The 16884-nt window shown below is 36.5% G+C and overlaps 2 protein-coding genes and 1 pseudogene across 3 annotated transcripts in view; 2 read left to right on the forward strand and 1 right to left on the reverse strand.

Annotated features, from left to right (window-relative positions):
• Positions 1 to 112, reverse strand: part of Hycc2 (hyccin PI4KA lipid kinase complex subunit 2) — a 100667-nt gene extending 100555 nt beyond the window's left edge. Inside the window, exon 1 of the mRNA XM_074071382.1 lies at positions 23 to 112. The gene's annotated coding sequence lies outside the window, so the exon portion shown is untranslated. The remainder of the gene's footprint in view (positions 1 to 22) is intronic.
• Ndufb3 (NADH:ubiquinone oxidoreductase subunit B3) lies at positions 77 to 9500 on the forward strand. 2 transcript variants are annotated; one of them, XM_020166853.2, is made up of 3 exons: positions 77 to 229; positions 6034 to 6175; positions 9215 to 9500. In XM_020166853.2, exons 2-3 carry the CDS (start codon positions 6036 to 6038, stop codon positions 9369 to 9371), a joined length of 297 nt encoding a protein of 98 aa, XP_020022442.1. In that variant the 5' UTR covers positions 77 to 229; positions 6034 to 6035; the 3' UTR covers positions 9372 to 9500. The 2 variants fall into 2 exon arrangements, with proteins under 2 accessions (XP_020022442.1, XP_020022444.1); XM_020166855.2 differs by having other exon boundaries at positions 83 to 218.
• Positions 9501 to 9650: 150 nt separating this feature from the next.
• On the forward strand, positions 9651 to 13402 carry LOC141422617 (ADP-ribosylation factor-like protein 4D; annotated as a pseudogene).
• Positions 13403 to 16884: the final 3482 nt, after the last annotated feature.

Genomic DNA, 16884 nt, shown 5'->3' on the forward strand with positions numbered 1-16884 from the left:
CCTCTCCTCTACAATCTCTTACCTTAGTCGTCTTCGTAGGCACATCTGTGATAAAAATATCGACTTCCATATCTCGACCTGTTTCAGGAATCTGTGACCCAGGACCGGAACGTTAAACGTCTCCTCCGCTTTCATGCCGGAAAGAACTTGAGGTGCTACTTCCGTTTCCGGTTGCCTCCAGCTGGAAGGTTGAATATTTGAGTGTCCTGAGAGGTCAGGTTGGTGTCAGGTAAATTAGGGAGTTGGCGGGAGGCCTCTGTATTAGGGATAAAAACTAAACTCTTTGGGGGAGTGCAGGAAAGATTTAATGGGAAAGCATCACGAAAGAGGGACAATTCAAGCGGGAGGGAGGTCGAGGAACTACCGCGAGAGATCTGTAGTGTAGAACCTAGGGTAGGGCGAGGTAGTTGGAGAAGGATGCTGTGAGAATGAATTACTGTGGTTGTTAAGTTCTGGTGCTTTTTCCCGCCTCTGCTACAGGCAACCGCCTCCTCGCCTCTTGAGCTTTTGGTTTATATTTGAGTCAAAGGCGGAAGAATAGCCCCCAAACCTTAAATATATAAAAGAGCAATAATTGCAATGTATGCCTCACACCAGTTGTGCATTTTAAAATAAGAGTTGTCTGGTATAAATGTTTATGATACAATATTGAAGTGAAAAAAAAAAAAGCAGGATACAAAATCGTATCCATTGCATATACCTAGAATCGGGGACCGGACACTAAAAGTGATAGCAGTTGACTTGTATTTTTTTCATATTTTTATAATTATCAAAGTCTTTTAATGAGGGGAGTTTGAGATATGCACTTCAAAGTCCGCTACACTATAAAATTACATGTAGTCTTGTGGAAGCGTGCAGTGCTTTCCTTGCTATTCTTATTTGAGCAACTCTCAAAGTGAAACAGTCATCTGTTGAGTCCTCAGCACAGTATAACTCACTTCTAATTTTACTTTTTATTGTCAAGAATACAATAAATAGGAGTTTATAACAGGAGTGTGTAAAAAGGACATTTTGAAGAATTATAATTAAGCAAATACGTAACCATCTCTCAGGTTAGGAAATAAAGCATTGCTATTAATTTAGAACATACATTCTCAATAGAAGTGATCTGCTGTTCAAGGGAGTGAAATTGGTTGGGAAAGAGGGGAGTTATGTGGTTTGTGTCCCTCCAAATACAGGACAGAAACAGATATACAGTATATCTGTGGTGTCAAAATTTCACTAAGGTGAAGGAACGTGATTAAGAAAGGCTAAAAAGGCAACTTAGAAGGGCAGTAATTTAAAACTGGCTGCAAACACTATTCAAGGAGCTCTGTTAGCTTCTGTGGTTTTGATCTCCACCAGGAGGTAACCAATGCCCTGATTTGTGACAAGCATTTACTTTTTTTACTTTAATTTTTCCATCTAGGGTACATTACAAAAAGTGAATTATTAGACTTTTTAATTTACATAAATGGGATCTGTGTGCATGTATTTTTTTCTGACTCACCCTTGCTGATTACTTATGAGATTGTTCATGGTTTGGGGTATAGTTTTTTTTTTTTTTTTTTTGCAGTTTCTGAGGTTTGAACTCAGGGCCTCACACTTGCTAGGCAGATGCTCTACCACTTGAGCCACTCCAACAGCCCTTTCTTGTGTTGATATTTTAGAGATAGGGTCATAAGAACTATTTGCCCAGACTGGCCTCAGGCAGCCATCTTCCTGTTCTCTGCCTCCTGAGTAGCTAGGATTAAAGGTATGAGCCACCAGTACCAGGCTGGGGGTAGTCTTTTGTATAATATTCTGTACTGTGACTATACCACAAACTTTTCTATTGTTGGATTAGATTGCTTACAGTTTAGACCTAGCAAAAACAATATATGGCTATAAAGATTCTTATAAAATAGTGGCTGGGAGTGTAGCTCAGTGGTAAAGCACACATGGTCCTCAAAAAAATAATCTGATAAAACGTATCTATTGTTAAATTTACGCAAAAGTTTCTCTGTAGAGTAGTGCAATCCAGTGGAAATATGATACAAACCACATAATAGCCTTAAATTTTCTAGTACTCTTATTAAAGTAAGAAAACAAAGTAAACTTTAATAATATATTTCATCTAACCCAACATACTCAAAATGTTATTTCAGGATGTAATCAATATTGATAATGAAATATTTTACATTTCTGTACTGTGTTCATAATTAATGTACTTTACATTTACAGAGTGTCTATGTTGTTTTCACAAATACTACCACTTGATATATACTTATATTTCATAAGGTTTACACTTGAAAAAATAGATTCAAAGCTGGGTGTGGTGGCGCACACATGTGATCCCAGTATCTGGGAGGCTAAGGCAAGATGATATTTAGTTTGAGGTCAGACTGGGCTGTATAGTGAGACTGTGTCTCAGAAAAACAAAACTCCCAGTGCTTGGTGGCTCACACCTATAATCCAAGCTACTCAGGAGGCAGAGATCAGAAGAATCATAGTTTGAGGTCAGCCCGTTAAAAGTTAACAAGACTCCACTCAACATGCCAATAATCCCAGATATGTGGAAGCATTAGTGGGAGGATCCCTTTTCAGTCTGGCTCAGCAAAAAATACAAAACTGTATCTGAAAAATAACCAAAAAAGCAAAAGGGACTGGGAGCATGGCTCAAGTAGTAAGAGTGCATGCCTATCAACCATAAGGTCCTGAGTTCAAAACCCCAGTACCACAAAAAAAGAGGGGGAAAGTATATTTGTATACCCAACTAGTTCCAAACACACTATAATATTTTCTAATAAGTGATTTAAGAATTCACTTTGAAATTTAAATGAATTAAATTTTCCTTTTCTGCTGAGCTCCAGTGACTCTAGGTAATTAGGAAACTGAGATCCGGATGATTGAGGTTCAAGGCCAGCCCAGGCAAATAGTTGGTAAGACTCCCCATCTCCAAAATGACAAGACCAAAATGAGCTGGAGGTGTGGCTGAAGCAGTAGAGCGCATGCGTTGCAAGCACGAAGCCCTGAGTTCAAACCCAGTCCCACCAAAAAAAAAAAAATTCATTTTCCTCAGTTGTGTCGTCATATTTCAAATGTTAGTAGCCACCAAATGAGACAGTGGAAATCTAGAGTATATGCATCTATTAGTGGAGTTGCTGGCAAAAGGTATTTGAATGTTCAGCTTTTCTAGGTCATACCAGTTTTTCAGAGTAGTTGTGCTCAGAGTCACATTCTCAACACCTGCATGTGAAAATGGAAGGTACATCGCAATGTGTTTTTCCCAGTTTTCACAATCTTGCAAAGCAGATTTTGTCCTCATTATATTAAGAAATTAAAGTTCAGAGAGATTAACTGATTTTCCTGGAATTTTATAGCTATTAGTGGTGCAAAAAAAAAAAAAAATCCCAAACTCTTCCTTCAAGTGATCAGGATGTTATTATTTGATTTATGCCTATTCTGAAATAGAAATGATTTTATTATGCTTTGTTTTTGAAACAAGTCTCACTGTGTTACCCAGACTGTCTTGAATTATTAGGGTCAGGCAGGCCTCCTGCCTCAGCCTCAGAAGTAGCTAGGACTATAGGCAGGTGCCACTGTGCCCAGCTGAAATAGAAATAATTTTTAATAGAAAATGAAAGTTTCCCTAGAAATAGTGTTGTTCGACTTTTTATTCTTTATATTTAGGGAATTCCTATAGAAGGACCCTTTCTAAAATATTGCAGTTAGGTGGATGAGAAAAGATACTGACTTTATTAAAAGAAATTTATATAGGAGAAATAAGGGTATGTGTAATTTCATGTTTTCTTTCAAAGATTTATATTCCAAATTAATATTTTGGGATAGTAATATTACAGCTTCAAAGTAGCCTACATACTATGGAAATGTTTCAACTTTTATTTTCAAAAATAATTTTGTCAATATTTTGACCCTTTGTCTTGTACTTGGTTTGTCTTATAATCCCTATAAACATTTTTTAAGTGAAATATTATTTTTAAAATGATTTTTTAAGAAACCAAGATAGTACCATTCTAAATACATGCTAACAGCCTTTTTTTTTGTAATTGTGTATTGAATCTCAAAAGTCATTCTGACATCTGAAACCATAAGTTTTTCTTCATATTGTTTTCTTGTTTGTTTGTTTTGGTGGTCCTGGGTCTTGAACTCAGAGCCTTGCATTTACTAGGCAGGCACTCTACCACCAGTCGCTTTATTATTATTATTTTTTAATTTTGCTGTTTTGAAACAGGATCTTACTAGATTGCCCAGGTTAGCCGTGAGCTCCTGGCTCAAGTGGTCTTCCTCTCTCAGCCTTCCAAGTAGCTGGAACACAAGCATGTGCCTCACTCTTCCCTTCTTCATATTATTGACTTAAACCGATTAATAGTGAAGTAGTGGATTAAATAATTCATTCAAAGTTGTGAGTGTTATAGTTTTAACTTGATAGATACTGCTTTTCATTCTCTTTGAAGTGTGAAAATCATAATGTTTGGTGGTTTCTTAACATATTATTAAGTATAATTAATTGGTGGGAATTACTATGTTCAATTTTTTCTATCTTAGAATCATTGTTTAGGGAAATAAACATTTCACATAATATGGCTTTCGTATATACTATTTGATAATTACTTCTGTCTTCTAAAATCCTGTATAAGAAATCTTGTCTTATAGTTGGGCCTATTCATGGTTATAAAATGCAGACAAAATGGTAATAATTATTTGGTTTGGTTTTATATCTGAAGAACAGTGATTATAAAATTGCTACCATTAACCTTAATCAAACTATAGCATTCTTTATTCATGCTACTGGACTTGGAATTCATAACAATTTAAGTGGGAACTAAGATGAAGTTTGTTTTTATATTATCTTTTAAAAATAACACTAGTAAAACTGAAATCTTAAACATCAAGGACACATTTTATTTAAGGAAGCAAACTTAGATGAAAAAAGAGTCCTAAGGACTCTTGGTCAATTCATGGCTTAGTAAACTGTTGCCTGTGGGCTAAATCCAGCCCACTGCCCATGAGCTAAGCACCCATGGGTTTTTATAGATGAACATTCACAATCACTCTGAAATGTTTAACTTGGAATTCCAATTAAGCAAAATGCTATCCCTGAAAAAGGGAATATCAGGTGTCTTTTTTTTTTTCAGTTAATAGGCTTGTATTACAAAACTAATTATACTCAATTACTATTTGTTATATTTGGGATTTTATCAATGAACTATTTGTGGAAATTTGTTTTTTTGTCCTGTCTTACTATCCTGCATCTTATCCTTGAGTTTGCCTCTTCTGCCCACAAAGCCTAAAATATTTGTCTGTCTTTTTACAAAAAAAGTTCATATGCAAAAATTCATATGATCTTTTGTATTTAAAAACATTAACGCTGGGCACCAGTGACACCTGTAATCCTAGCTATTCAGGAAGCAGAGATCAGGAGGATTACAGTCCAAAGCCAGCCCTGGCAAATAGCTTGTGAGACCCTGTCTTGAAAAGTCCCATCACTAAAAAGGGCTCCAGGTGTAGGCCCTGAGTTGAAACCCCTGTACTGCCAAACACAAAAAAACATAATTCCAGCAAGTTTGTGATCTCAAAAAAAAAAAAAAAAAGAAAAGCATCAATACTGTATTAAGAGAATCAGCTAAAGAAGAGTAACAAAACAGCATATTATACTTTTTTTGACTAAAGAGAGGGAAACAGTAACTATCACTTAGAAGTTAGGAGTAGGGGCTGTGAAAACCAAACTGCAGAGTTTAAATCTCAGTTGTACCATTTACTATTTTTGTTACCTTCAGGAAATTACATCTTGGAGTCTCTTTATCATCATCTGTAAAATGGGGATATTTTTCATTTAAATCTAAGAGTTGTTTTAGAGTAATAAAGCATAGTGTGCCTGGCATATCAGGGCTCAGTAAATGTTTACTATTATGAGAAAAAGAATGAGATGGTAAATGGTTTTCTCTGAGTGATAGGATTACCAGTTATTTTCCTTTTTATATGTTGTGTATGTGTATTTCCTAATTTACTAGTTATGTAATAGTTCTCCCTTATGTTATTCTTTTCCTGTAGGCATGGCCCATGGACATGGACATGAGCATGGTCATAGTAAATTGGAACTTCCAGATTATAAACAGTGGAAAATAGAAGGGACTCCATTAGAAAATGTCCAGAAGAAGCTGGCTTTACGAGGGCTAAAGGATCCATGGGGCCGGTAAGATGAATTGAGTAGTTTTTTCTAGGAATTGATCCTAGAAAAACAGTATGTATGTTCCTTTTCAGTATATTTGTTCCTTTTCAGTATATTTTCCTGAAAGAATTGCCCCAAAAAAATGGCTTTTTACATTGAAGTTTTAAAATTAGCTTTATTGAAGTATCATTTGTATGCAGCAACATTCACTCATTTTATAATTAATTCATAACAATTTTGCTAATTTTCACAAATACGCAATTACGGAATTACCTCCAAAACCATGACGCTGAATATTTCTTTCTTCCTTGAAAGATTATTCCCTTTGCAATCAGTGTTACCCTGTCTCTGGCTCTTGAAGAATATTGATCTGCTTGTCTTTAGTTTTTGCCTTTGCTAAAATTTTATACAATTGGAACCATAGAGTATAAATCTTTTATTGTGACCTCTTTCGCTTATCTACAATCTTTGTATTTCTTTTATGGTTTATGCCTTTTGTATCCATTCTGAGATTTTCTCCTATGCTTTCTTCTGGAAGCTTTTATAGTTTTATTTTTGGTGTTTTGTTGTTGTTGTTGTTATGTACAAGAGTCTCAATTGGTAGCCCAGGGTGCCATCAAAGTCATGATCCTCCTGCTTCTTGCTTGCACCACCACACCTGGCATACAGTTTTCTTAAACTGAGGTATATGATCCATTTTCAGTTATTTTTGTGTTATTTGAAGTAAGGAGGGAGGTTAATATTTTTTGCATATGGACATCTAGTTATTAAAAGACTTATTTTTCTCCAGTTAAATTACCTTGATATGTTAAAAAAAAATCCCTTGATATCTATGCTGTCTATTTCTGCATTCTGTTTTGTTACTGTGATAAATATGTACACACTTAGGTCAAATCAGATCATATAAGATCTACAATTTTAAAAATTTCTTTTTTGTATTTGTTTTGTAGACAGGGTCTCACTAGGTAGCCTAGACTACCTTGGAACTTGCTATGTAGCCACGGCTGGCCTCAGACTCGTGGTCCTTCTGCCTTCACCTCCCAAGTTCTGGATTTCAGGTGTGTACCACCACACACTGCTTCCAATTTTTTTTAATCAGGTTAGCTATTTTACTTCTTTTTCGTTTACCTATAAATTTTAGAATGTGTTTGTCAGTTTCTGCAAACTGCTTGGATTTTAATTGGGATCACATTGAATCTGTTTCACAAAAATTCACAATATAAATCTTTTTCACATTTACATTGAGTCGAAATCACATAAATTTGGGTGTAATTGATTTTTTTATAACATTGAGTCTTCTGTCTTTATAATATTGAGTCTTTCAGTCCATGGGTAATTTAGGTCCTTTTCAATGTTTTTCAGCAGAACTTTTTTGCTTTACATATAGGTCTTGCTTGTGTTTTGTTGAATTTACCCTAAATTATTCTATAGTTTTGTGTTATTATAAATGATATTTTGGGCTGGTACCCCAGTGCCAACACCACCCCCAAAAAAAGTCATAATGATATTTATTTACTTATTTTGGTGGTACTGGTTTGAACTTAGGGCCTTGCACTTGCTATGCAAGAGCTGTATCACTTGAGCCACTCTGCCAGCCCTTTGCTTTAGTTATTTTTCAGGTACCATCTCATGTTTTTAGCCAGGGCCAGCCTCGGACAGCCATTCTCCCACCAAGAGGAACTAGAGAGACTCACCAGTATGCTTGGCTCTTGTTTCTTGTTATTAATAATGATCGTTAAATTTTGTCGAATGCTTTTTCTATATCTATTAAGATGCTGACATAGTTTTTTTCTTTTTTATTCTGTTAATATGGTGAATTATTTTTACTGATTTTCAAATATTAAGTCAATCTTGCTCTTCTGGTGTGAACCCTACCTCCCGTGATGTATTATCCTGTTTCATATATTACTGCATTCAGTGTTCTGAAATTTTGTTCAGAATATTTGCATTTATGTTCATGAAGGATATTATGTAGTTTTCTTTTAACATCTTTTGTGTGTGTGTGTGTGTGTGTGTGTGTGTGTGTGTGTGTGTGTGGTACTGAGGTTTGAACTCAGGGCCTTCACCTTGAGCTACTCCACCAGCCCTTTTTTGTGTTGGGTTTTGTTGAAATAGGGCCTTGTGAACTATTTACCTAGGCTGGCTTCACATTGCAATTCTCCTGTTCCCTACCTCCTGAATAGCAAGGTTTACAGGTGTGAACCACTGGCACCTGACCTTCTTTTAACATCTTTATGTGGTTTTGGCATCTAAATTCAATTTGATTAGCTTTCATATTTTCTAGTAAGGTAGATTTTTAATGCTAAATTATATTTTCCCTTTACAACATGATTTTTTTTCACTGACTTACCACTATCTGTGGGAGAGACATTTTTATTCCGTAAAGTTCTCTGACTTCTGTTTACTTCTGTGTTCGGTATGCTCAGAAGAATGATTGCCAGAGTAGGAAATCATTCTTCTGAAGTTCAGTCTGCTATGACAGGGAAAGGCTGTGATCCTCTTGAATAGTGGTAATAATGTTGTGTTACACCCTCATGTGCCAAAATATATATTAGTGTGTTTAATCTTTGTGACACTATAAGGTAGACAATTATTGAATAGAAGAGGAAGCAGACCCTGACAGAAAGGTTTTTATCTTGCCCAGCCCAGCCTAAAAGATTATGAATTTAGCGTAAGCAGCAAAGCAAAAATTATGGCCAATTCTCTAAGTTCATCTTTCCATAGTATTGGAATGTCTAGTATGAGCAGAGCCACCTGACTTGCCTTGCCTGTAATGGATAGGCCAAAAGGAGCCAGGCACTTGAGAATTCTGTAAAATCCTGAGTAGAAGGAGTATGAAATGTGAAATCATCAAGTGTTTGCTTAATATTTTATACAGGAACTTTGGTCAAATATTCATTAACTATCCTATGCCACAGGAAGATTCCTACTGTGATCCACTTAGAGTATCTTGTATAATGTTGCATTTAAGTCTTTAAGAAAGATAAAAATTAAATTTAGTTTACTCAGTGAATGCACATGAATTGTATGTAATTATAATTTTTCTCCTTTTTTTTCTTCTAGCAATGAAGCTTGGAGATACATGGGTGGCTTTACAAACAATTTTTCCTTTATTGGTTTATTACTAAAAGGATTCAAATGGGGATTTGCTGCATTTGTGGTAGCTGCAGGGGCTGAATATTACTTGGAGTCTCAACAAAAAGATAAGAAGCACCACTGAAGATAGTGCCTGAAAATATGTTATAACTTCTTAACTCTGTCATAAAACAAGATTTCTTCATTTTTGCCTACTATGTGTGTTTGTCCCTTAAAGACTACTAATATGGTTTAATAAAGAAAGAAAAGCATATCCAATTCTGTTTTTGTAATTTTAAAAAAATTTTTCTATTAAGATATATTCATTGTACAGGATTCATTGTGACTATTCCAAATAGACTTACATTGTACATTGGTTAGATTGTCCCCACCCTCTCTCCCCCTCCAGCCCCTTCCCACCTTACTTCAATTTTAAGAGGTTTTGTTGTAGTTCATATAGGTATATGAAGTCCATCAACCATCCTCACCAGCATTTGTTGTTTTTGCCCTTAAATATGGCCATTCTAACTTAGGTGAGATGAAATCTTAGTGTAGTTTTGATTTGCATCTTTTTTACAGCCAAGGAAGTTGATGTAATGGCATTAATTGGCCATTTATACCTCTTTCTTTGAGAATTCTGTATTTTATTCATGTGCCCATTTCTTCATTGGGATGTTGATCCATTGGGGGTTAAATTTCTTAGCTCCTTGTAGATTCTGGATATCAGTCCCTTATTGGATGAATCGCTGGCCAAGATTTTCTGTGGGCAGTTTCTTAAGTCTAGTGACTTTCTCTTGCTGTGTGGAAGCTTTTTAGTTTGATGCAGTCTCATATGTTCATTCTTTCTCTTAGATGATGAGCCATTTGATTTCTATTTAGGAAGTTGTTCCCTATGCTTTTATGTTCCATTGTATTCCCTACTACTTCCTGTAGTTATTTCAAAGTTTTAGACCTTATATTAAGGTCATTGATCCACTTTGAATTGATATTAGTGCAGGGTGAGAGACAAGGATCTAGTTTCAGTCTTCTACATGTGAATATCCAGTTTTTTCCAGCAACATGTGTTGAAGAGGCTGTCTTTTCTCCATCATGTGTTTTGGGCTCCTTTGTGGAAGGTCAGTTGGCTGTAGCTGCGTGGGTTTGTCTGGGTCTTCTATTCTAAATCCATTGGCCTTCATGTCTGCTTTTGTGCCAGTCCTATGCTGTTTTTATTGTTATGGTTCTGTAATATAGTTTGAAGTCAGAAATGGTGATACCTCCAGCATTGAACTTTTTGTTCAGAATTGCTTTGGCTAGTCAAGGTCTTTTGTGTTTCCATATGAATTTTAAGATTGATTTTTCTATCTCTGTGAAGAATGTCATTGGGATTTGATAGGAATTGCATTGAACATGTAGATTGCTTTTAGTAGTATAGCCATTTTCGTGATGTTGATTTTTGCCAATCCATAAGCATGGGAGATCTTTCCATCTTCTGATGTCTTCTTCAATTTCTCTCTTCAAGTGATTTATTGTTTTCATTGAAAAGGTTTTCTTAACCCTGCCATAAAGCAAAATTTTTTCATTATTGCCTTCTGTGTGTGTTGTCCCTTAAAGAATATTAATACAGTTTAATAAAGTGAGAACAGCATATATAAGTGTAAGAAAAACATATGCAAGTCTGTTTTTGTAATTCTTAAAAAAAAAAAAGGACAAGTGCCAGGTATGGTGGTGCACAACTGTAATCAGCACTCAATCTGAGGCAGGAGGATCATGGATTTGAGGTCAGTTTGGGATATATAGAAAATACCTTGTCTCGGGGGAAAAGTAAAAAGTGTCTCAACCTATGTAAGATTTTGTTTGGAATACAAAGGGTGTATGGAGGGGAGAGAGAGTTGAGTACCAGATGCAGTGCATTCGGCATGAAGCAGGTAGCCATCATATATTTGACTGAACAAATGGATATATTGTAACAGAATTTTTAAATTGGAGTTGGCCTTGCTGCTTTAGAGGGACCTAGGTTATACTATAAAATACTTGGTGCCCAGTTCTGGTTAACATATCCATACATCATGTTCATTTTTTTTAATGATGCTATTTTCTACTCTCATTTTAGACCTCATTCTCATGTTATAAAAAGCTTGACATTTTTTCTTGTGTATTTCTAACAATATCATTAACTTTTATACTTTTAAAACTTAAATTTTAATTAAATCTAATTAGAGATAAAATTTAACTTTTGGCTTGTTGAGGATGGATATTTTTGCTTGAATAATGAGGTTAGTTAAAACTTGGGATGATTTTTTTCTTTGTGATTTTTTTATTTACAAATACGAACTTGAACAATCCTAAATAAATGAGATAGAAGAATTCTTAATAAACTAGTAGTTGTATGTGGAATGTGGTAAAATGGAATCATTAAAAAAAAAAAACTCAGTGCAAAGGTAGAGTTTTAAAAGAATCAAAAAGCATGGGAATCAATAGAAATAATAAGATAATAAATTTAAACCTACTTTATAATAAATATAAATGGTCTAAATTTTAAAACATTCCGATTAAAAGACAGGTTGTGCTAGACAGAGTGGTGCAGGCCTATAGTTCTAACTGCTTAAGAACCTGAGTCTAGAGGGTAGCAAGTTGGATGCCAGTCTTGACAACATAGGGAGATCCTATCTCAAAAAAAAAAGGTTGCCTTAAAGGTAAACGTAAAACACTGAAAAAGGATGTACTATGCAAACACTAATGAAAAGAACATTCAAACTATTAAAGTAAATTTCACAATAAAGAGTTATCTGTGATAGAGGAACATTTCATAATAGCATGATAAGTTCATTAAGAGGACATGGCTGAGTGCTGAGTGCGATTCAGAAGCCCCGGGCTGCCAGGGTGGCTGGCCTGGGAAGGCACCGGGAGAGTGCTGCTGACGCAAGATAGTCCATTTGTGCTCCCTTGTAGCCTGCAATTTCAAGACCTCTCTTTTGCCTCTACTGGAGACCCTGAGACCTGCTCCTTAGTTCTGACCAGCACCTTAGCTCACAATGGGGAACCACTTGACTGAGATGACGCCCACTGCTTCCTTCTTGCCCCATTTTCAGGCCTTGCATGTGGTGGTCATCAGCCGAGACTTAGCTGGAAAGACCTCCCTCCTTTGTCACCTCAAGTTCAAGGAGTTTGTCCAGGGTGCTCCCACCAAAGGCTTCAACACTGAGAAGATTGTGGTGCCCTTGGGGGGTTCCCGTGGAATCACCTTCCAAGTGTGGGATTTTGGAGGTCAGGAGAAGCTGCGACCACTGTGGCCCTCCTACACCCACAGGACAGATGGGTTGGTGTTCATGGTGGGCGCTGCAGAGACTGAGCTGCTAGAGGAGGCCAAAGTGAAGCTACACCGAATCAACCGGGCCTCAGACAATTAGGGGGTGCCAGTGCTGGTGCTGGCCAACAAGCAGGACCAGGCTGGGGCACTGAGTACAGCTGAGGTAGAGAAGAGGCTGGCAGTCCATGACCTGGCAGCTGCCACGCTCACCCATGTGCAGGGCTGCAATGCTGTGGATGGGTGGGCTTGCACCCCGGCCTGGAGCACCTGTATGAGATGATCCTTACGAGGAAGAAGGCCACCTGGGCAAGCAAGAAGAGACGGTGACCCAAGGCTGCCCCCTCCCTATCTACTGGGGGTCTGTACACTTTGATAGTCAGGCAGAGCCTGTGACCTCAGCCCTGGGTGCAGGACTTGTCCACCTCAATGAAGGACTGAGGAGCATGGATTTCTGTTTTGGTGACACACTGGGGGAGGGGATGGCAGAGGGGATGTCTTCACATCTCTCCATGCTTACCCCTAGAGAAGTAGGGGCTGCAAGACTGGAGACTTAAATGGAAATGCTGACTCTACCTCAATCCTGGTTCTTTTTTTTCCTTCTAGCTTTTTATTCAGACGTTTTTTGAGGTGGGGTCCAAAGTTGCTTAGAGAATGAATTTGGTATGAATGAGAACGTCCTCTCCTCTCACTCCCCAACTGGGGGAGGGGTCTCCCCAGCTACTTTTCTAGGGACACCAGTCACAATAATCTGTGTGTGTGTGTGTGTGTGTGTGTGTGTGTGTGTGTGTGTGTGAAAGTGCCAGGAACCCTTCCCTACATTTGTAGATCCACAGCCCTTTTTATAAGTGGTGTGTGTCCTCTGTAATATTATTATTAACTGTTTTTTAGCATTTGCCTGTAAGTTATTAAAGATTGATAACTCTAAAAACAAAGAGGACATAAATCTTAAATATATGCACACAGAGCTTCAAAATACGTGAAGCAAAAACAACTAAAAAGGAGAACTAGACACACAGTTATAGTTGGAGGTTGTAGCATGCCTTTCTCAGTAATTGATAGAACATGTAGAGAGTAAGACTACAGGTTTGATGCAACACTGTCAACCAGCTTGATGTAATATTTATAGAACACTACAGAACAAAAGCAGAGCACACATTCTTTTCAAGTGCCTGTGAACCATTTACCATAACCAACTATATATTGGCCATAAAACAAGGCTCAATAGATGTAAAGTGATTGAAGTCACACACCCAGCATCAGAAAGAAATCACACAAAATAATAACCTCAAACCATGAAGGGATTAGGATAGTAACATTTGAAAAATCTACAAATACTTGGAGATTGGATAGCACATTTGTGAATACCATTTGCCCTAAATAGTCTAGGGAAAGTAGAAAATACCTTAGCTGTAAAAAACATAGCAGAAGTTGAGAGCTGCAACTAATATTGGCCTTTAAAAGGAAAAAACGAGCTGGTGAGGTGCCTCAAGTGGTAGAGCACTTACCTGCTTACCAAGTGTGAAGCCCTGAGTTCAATTCCCAGTACTGCCAAAAAGAGAAGGAAAAAAGACACAAACTAGTGATATTAGAAGTGAGAAAGGAGACATTATACATCATGGGTATATTAAAACAACAACAAAGGCATTTTACAGACAACTCCAAGTCAATAAATGTTGACAGTATCCTTAAGACAAACTGCCAGGCTGAGGCTGTGGCTCAGTATTCCCTTAGTGCAAGACCCAAGGTTTCATCCCCAGCACCACCAGAAAAAGAAAAAACTGTCAAGGCCTGCTCGAGGAGTTGATCTTGAGTTTTTAAGTGTATGGTTAATTGTAAATTCACTTGCTGTGTTAGGCAGAGAAAAATGAGGGGAAATGCAGTGCTTGGTATCTTGAAAGTAAAGAATAGCAGTAGCTTTGCTCTCCCATATTAAAGAATTTATTATTTATTTATTTTTGACCCACTGGGCTTTGAACTCAGGGCCTCAAGCTTGCTGGGCGGGCACTCAAATACTTGAACCATTTCACTAGCCCCTAGAATTTTTTTTTTAATGTCAGAATTTTTGCTGAAAGCAAAGAGCAAAGTTTTCCTTCTGTTTCATAAATTTGGGAATCATTACCTGAATTTCCCAGTAACTACAAAGCATTCAAACTCCTTGCATCTTAGCCCTTGCCATTACTTGGATTAGTATCAATTCAATGTGATACTTGTTTTTAAAACATGACCAAAGTACAATGGTAAATAATACTGATTATATGTGTCTAGCCTCATAAATAAGTACTGTACATGATAATAGGTAAAAGTTTTATTAGCCCCATTTTGTGTGTAAGACAAGTCCACAGAATGAAAGCAACAAAAGCTCAGATGACACAGCTAATAAGTTTCCAGAGTTAGATTTTGAGTCCAGGTCTGACTCTTATAGATCATAGAAACCATAGAAACCACTGTTGTATTACCTGTCATACATGATAAATGTGTAAGAACATCCATTGGGGTGAGAGGAGAAAGTATTTAAACTTCTATTTATAGTTATTTTCAGGTTTAATGAAAATGAAATTTTGTTAATGTTTAGTGTACAAATCCACAGTGGGGTTTTCTCTGGCATAGTGGGTACACACAATTTAGGGAAGCCAGATACGCTTATGGGGAAATGAGAATTCTACCCTCCAAGGGAAAGAACAAAAAAGGACTTTCAGTAAATTGCTACAGACTCTACTTTGTACGTACTGTTTGTGGAATTTATAATCTACCAGTTTTAGCTAAACCATTATGAAACAAATAAATGGTTTTAAAATATTTTTACAAAGAAATTGTTGACTGAAGCTAATACTAATAATGCAGGAACAAGTGAACAAGACAAAAATAGAGTTACAAACTCCATCAGCAACATTGCTGACATAATGAAGTCATGGGAAGTCCAACCGCTCCCCCCCCCAAAAAAAAATCAAGACTGAAATACTGGACTTGGATCCACTATCAGTATGATGTAACTTGCACTAAGAGTTTCATTGATCTGATGTGTTAACTAATGATAGCATGGAGTCATCATGATTAGCAAGGCATTTTTAAATACATTTAATCTGGGTCTTACCTTTAGTTTCTGCATTTGTGTATTTTAATGCACATATTTGATAATATATATAAAATGTTAAATCACAGGTTAAGACAGCATAATTTTTACTCACAATATTCAGTGAGCTCATTGGATTTGAAAGTGTTTTCTAAGTGTACATCTTACGAGTAGTTTAGCAACAATAATTAAATGTTTTATCTTGGCCTCTGACTCAACTGGCAACAAGATCTTCAAAATTTGATATAATCCCCATTAGCCCTCAGAATCTCTAGGGTTGCAAAGCACTCAAGTTTCTGAGGCTGGAATTCCTCAGGTGAATCCTGGTTTACCTCAATAAGGATTTGGGTGAGAAAGGGGGGACTTCATTGTTTTTGTTTTTGTTCATTTTGTTTTGGGCCAGAAAATGAGCCTCAGGAACTCAGAGACTAGAAATTACATTCACTTGCCCTTCATCAAGGAACTACTTCAAAGAGAATTTTATTTTAATCTTACGTATTGTCTAAAATATGTATTACAGCCAGGCGGTGCTGGCTCACACCTGTAATCATAACTACCCAGGATGCAGAGATCAGGAGGATTGCAGTTCAAAGCCAGCCTGGACAAATAGTTCAAGAAACCCTATCTCTAAAATACCCAACACAAAAACGGGCTAGCAGAGTGGCTCAAACTCCAGTCCCACAAAAAAATATACATACATTACATATTTTATATAGTGTTACATTGTTATATACATGTATAATAAACTTAAAATGCTAACTCAAAGATTAAATTATTAAGGCTACATACTGTATTAAACTAAATTACCTTTGATACATATAAAGATATAAAACGTGACTTTACCAGTTTAAAAAGATAAAATCCCCATGTCTCAAATCTTATGTCTTTTTCTGTTTAATCGCACATGCAACAAAATTAAGTAACTCTTTTGAAATATCCCACAAATTACAAAATAGCTAGAAATAATTTGGTTGTTGCCAAAGAGTTACATTTCTGGGAATGCAGATTACAAAATAAGAACATTATGTACAGTTAAGATTAAATCAGAGAGAGGTTTGTGCCATTTGAAAATATGTGAAAACTCAAGGATAATCTTGATAATGGACTCAATAGCTCTCTTCAAAGCAAATTATGGCTAAAAAGAAATATTTTGCTTTAAGTTTTTACCAGTTATACTACTTCAAAACTATTAATTAAATCAGATTATAAAAAAATCAGTTACTCCCTGAAAATGTTCACCTACTTCAGGTTTATGGGGGGTTTTGTTGTAGTTGTTTGTTTATTTTTTGGTGGAACTGG

Source organism: Castor canadensis, chromosome 4, assembly GCF_047511655.1.
Source record: "Castor canadensis chromosome 4, mCasCan1.hap1v2, whole genome shotgun sequence".
Taxonomy (NCBI): domain Eukaryota; kingdom Metazoa; phylum Chordata; class Mammalia; order Rodentia; family Castoridae; genus Castor; species Castor canadensis.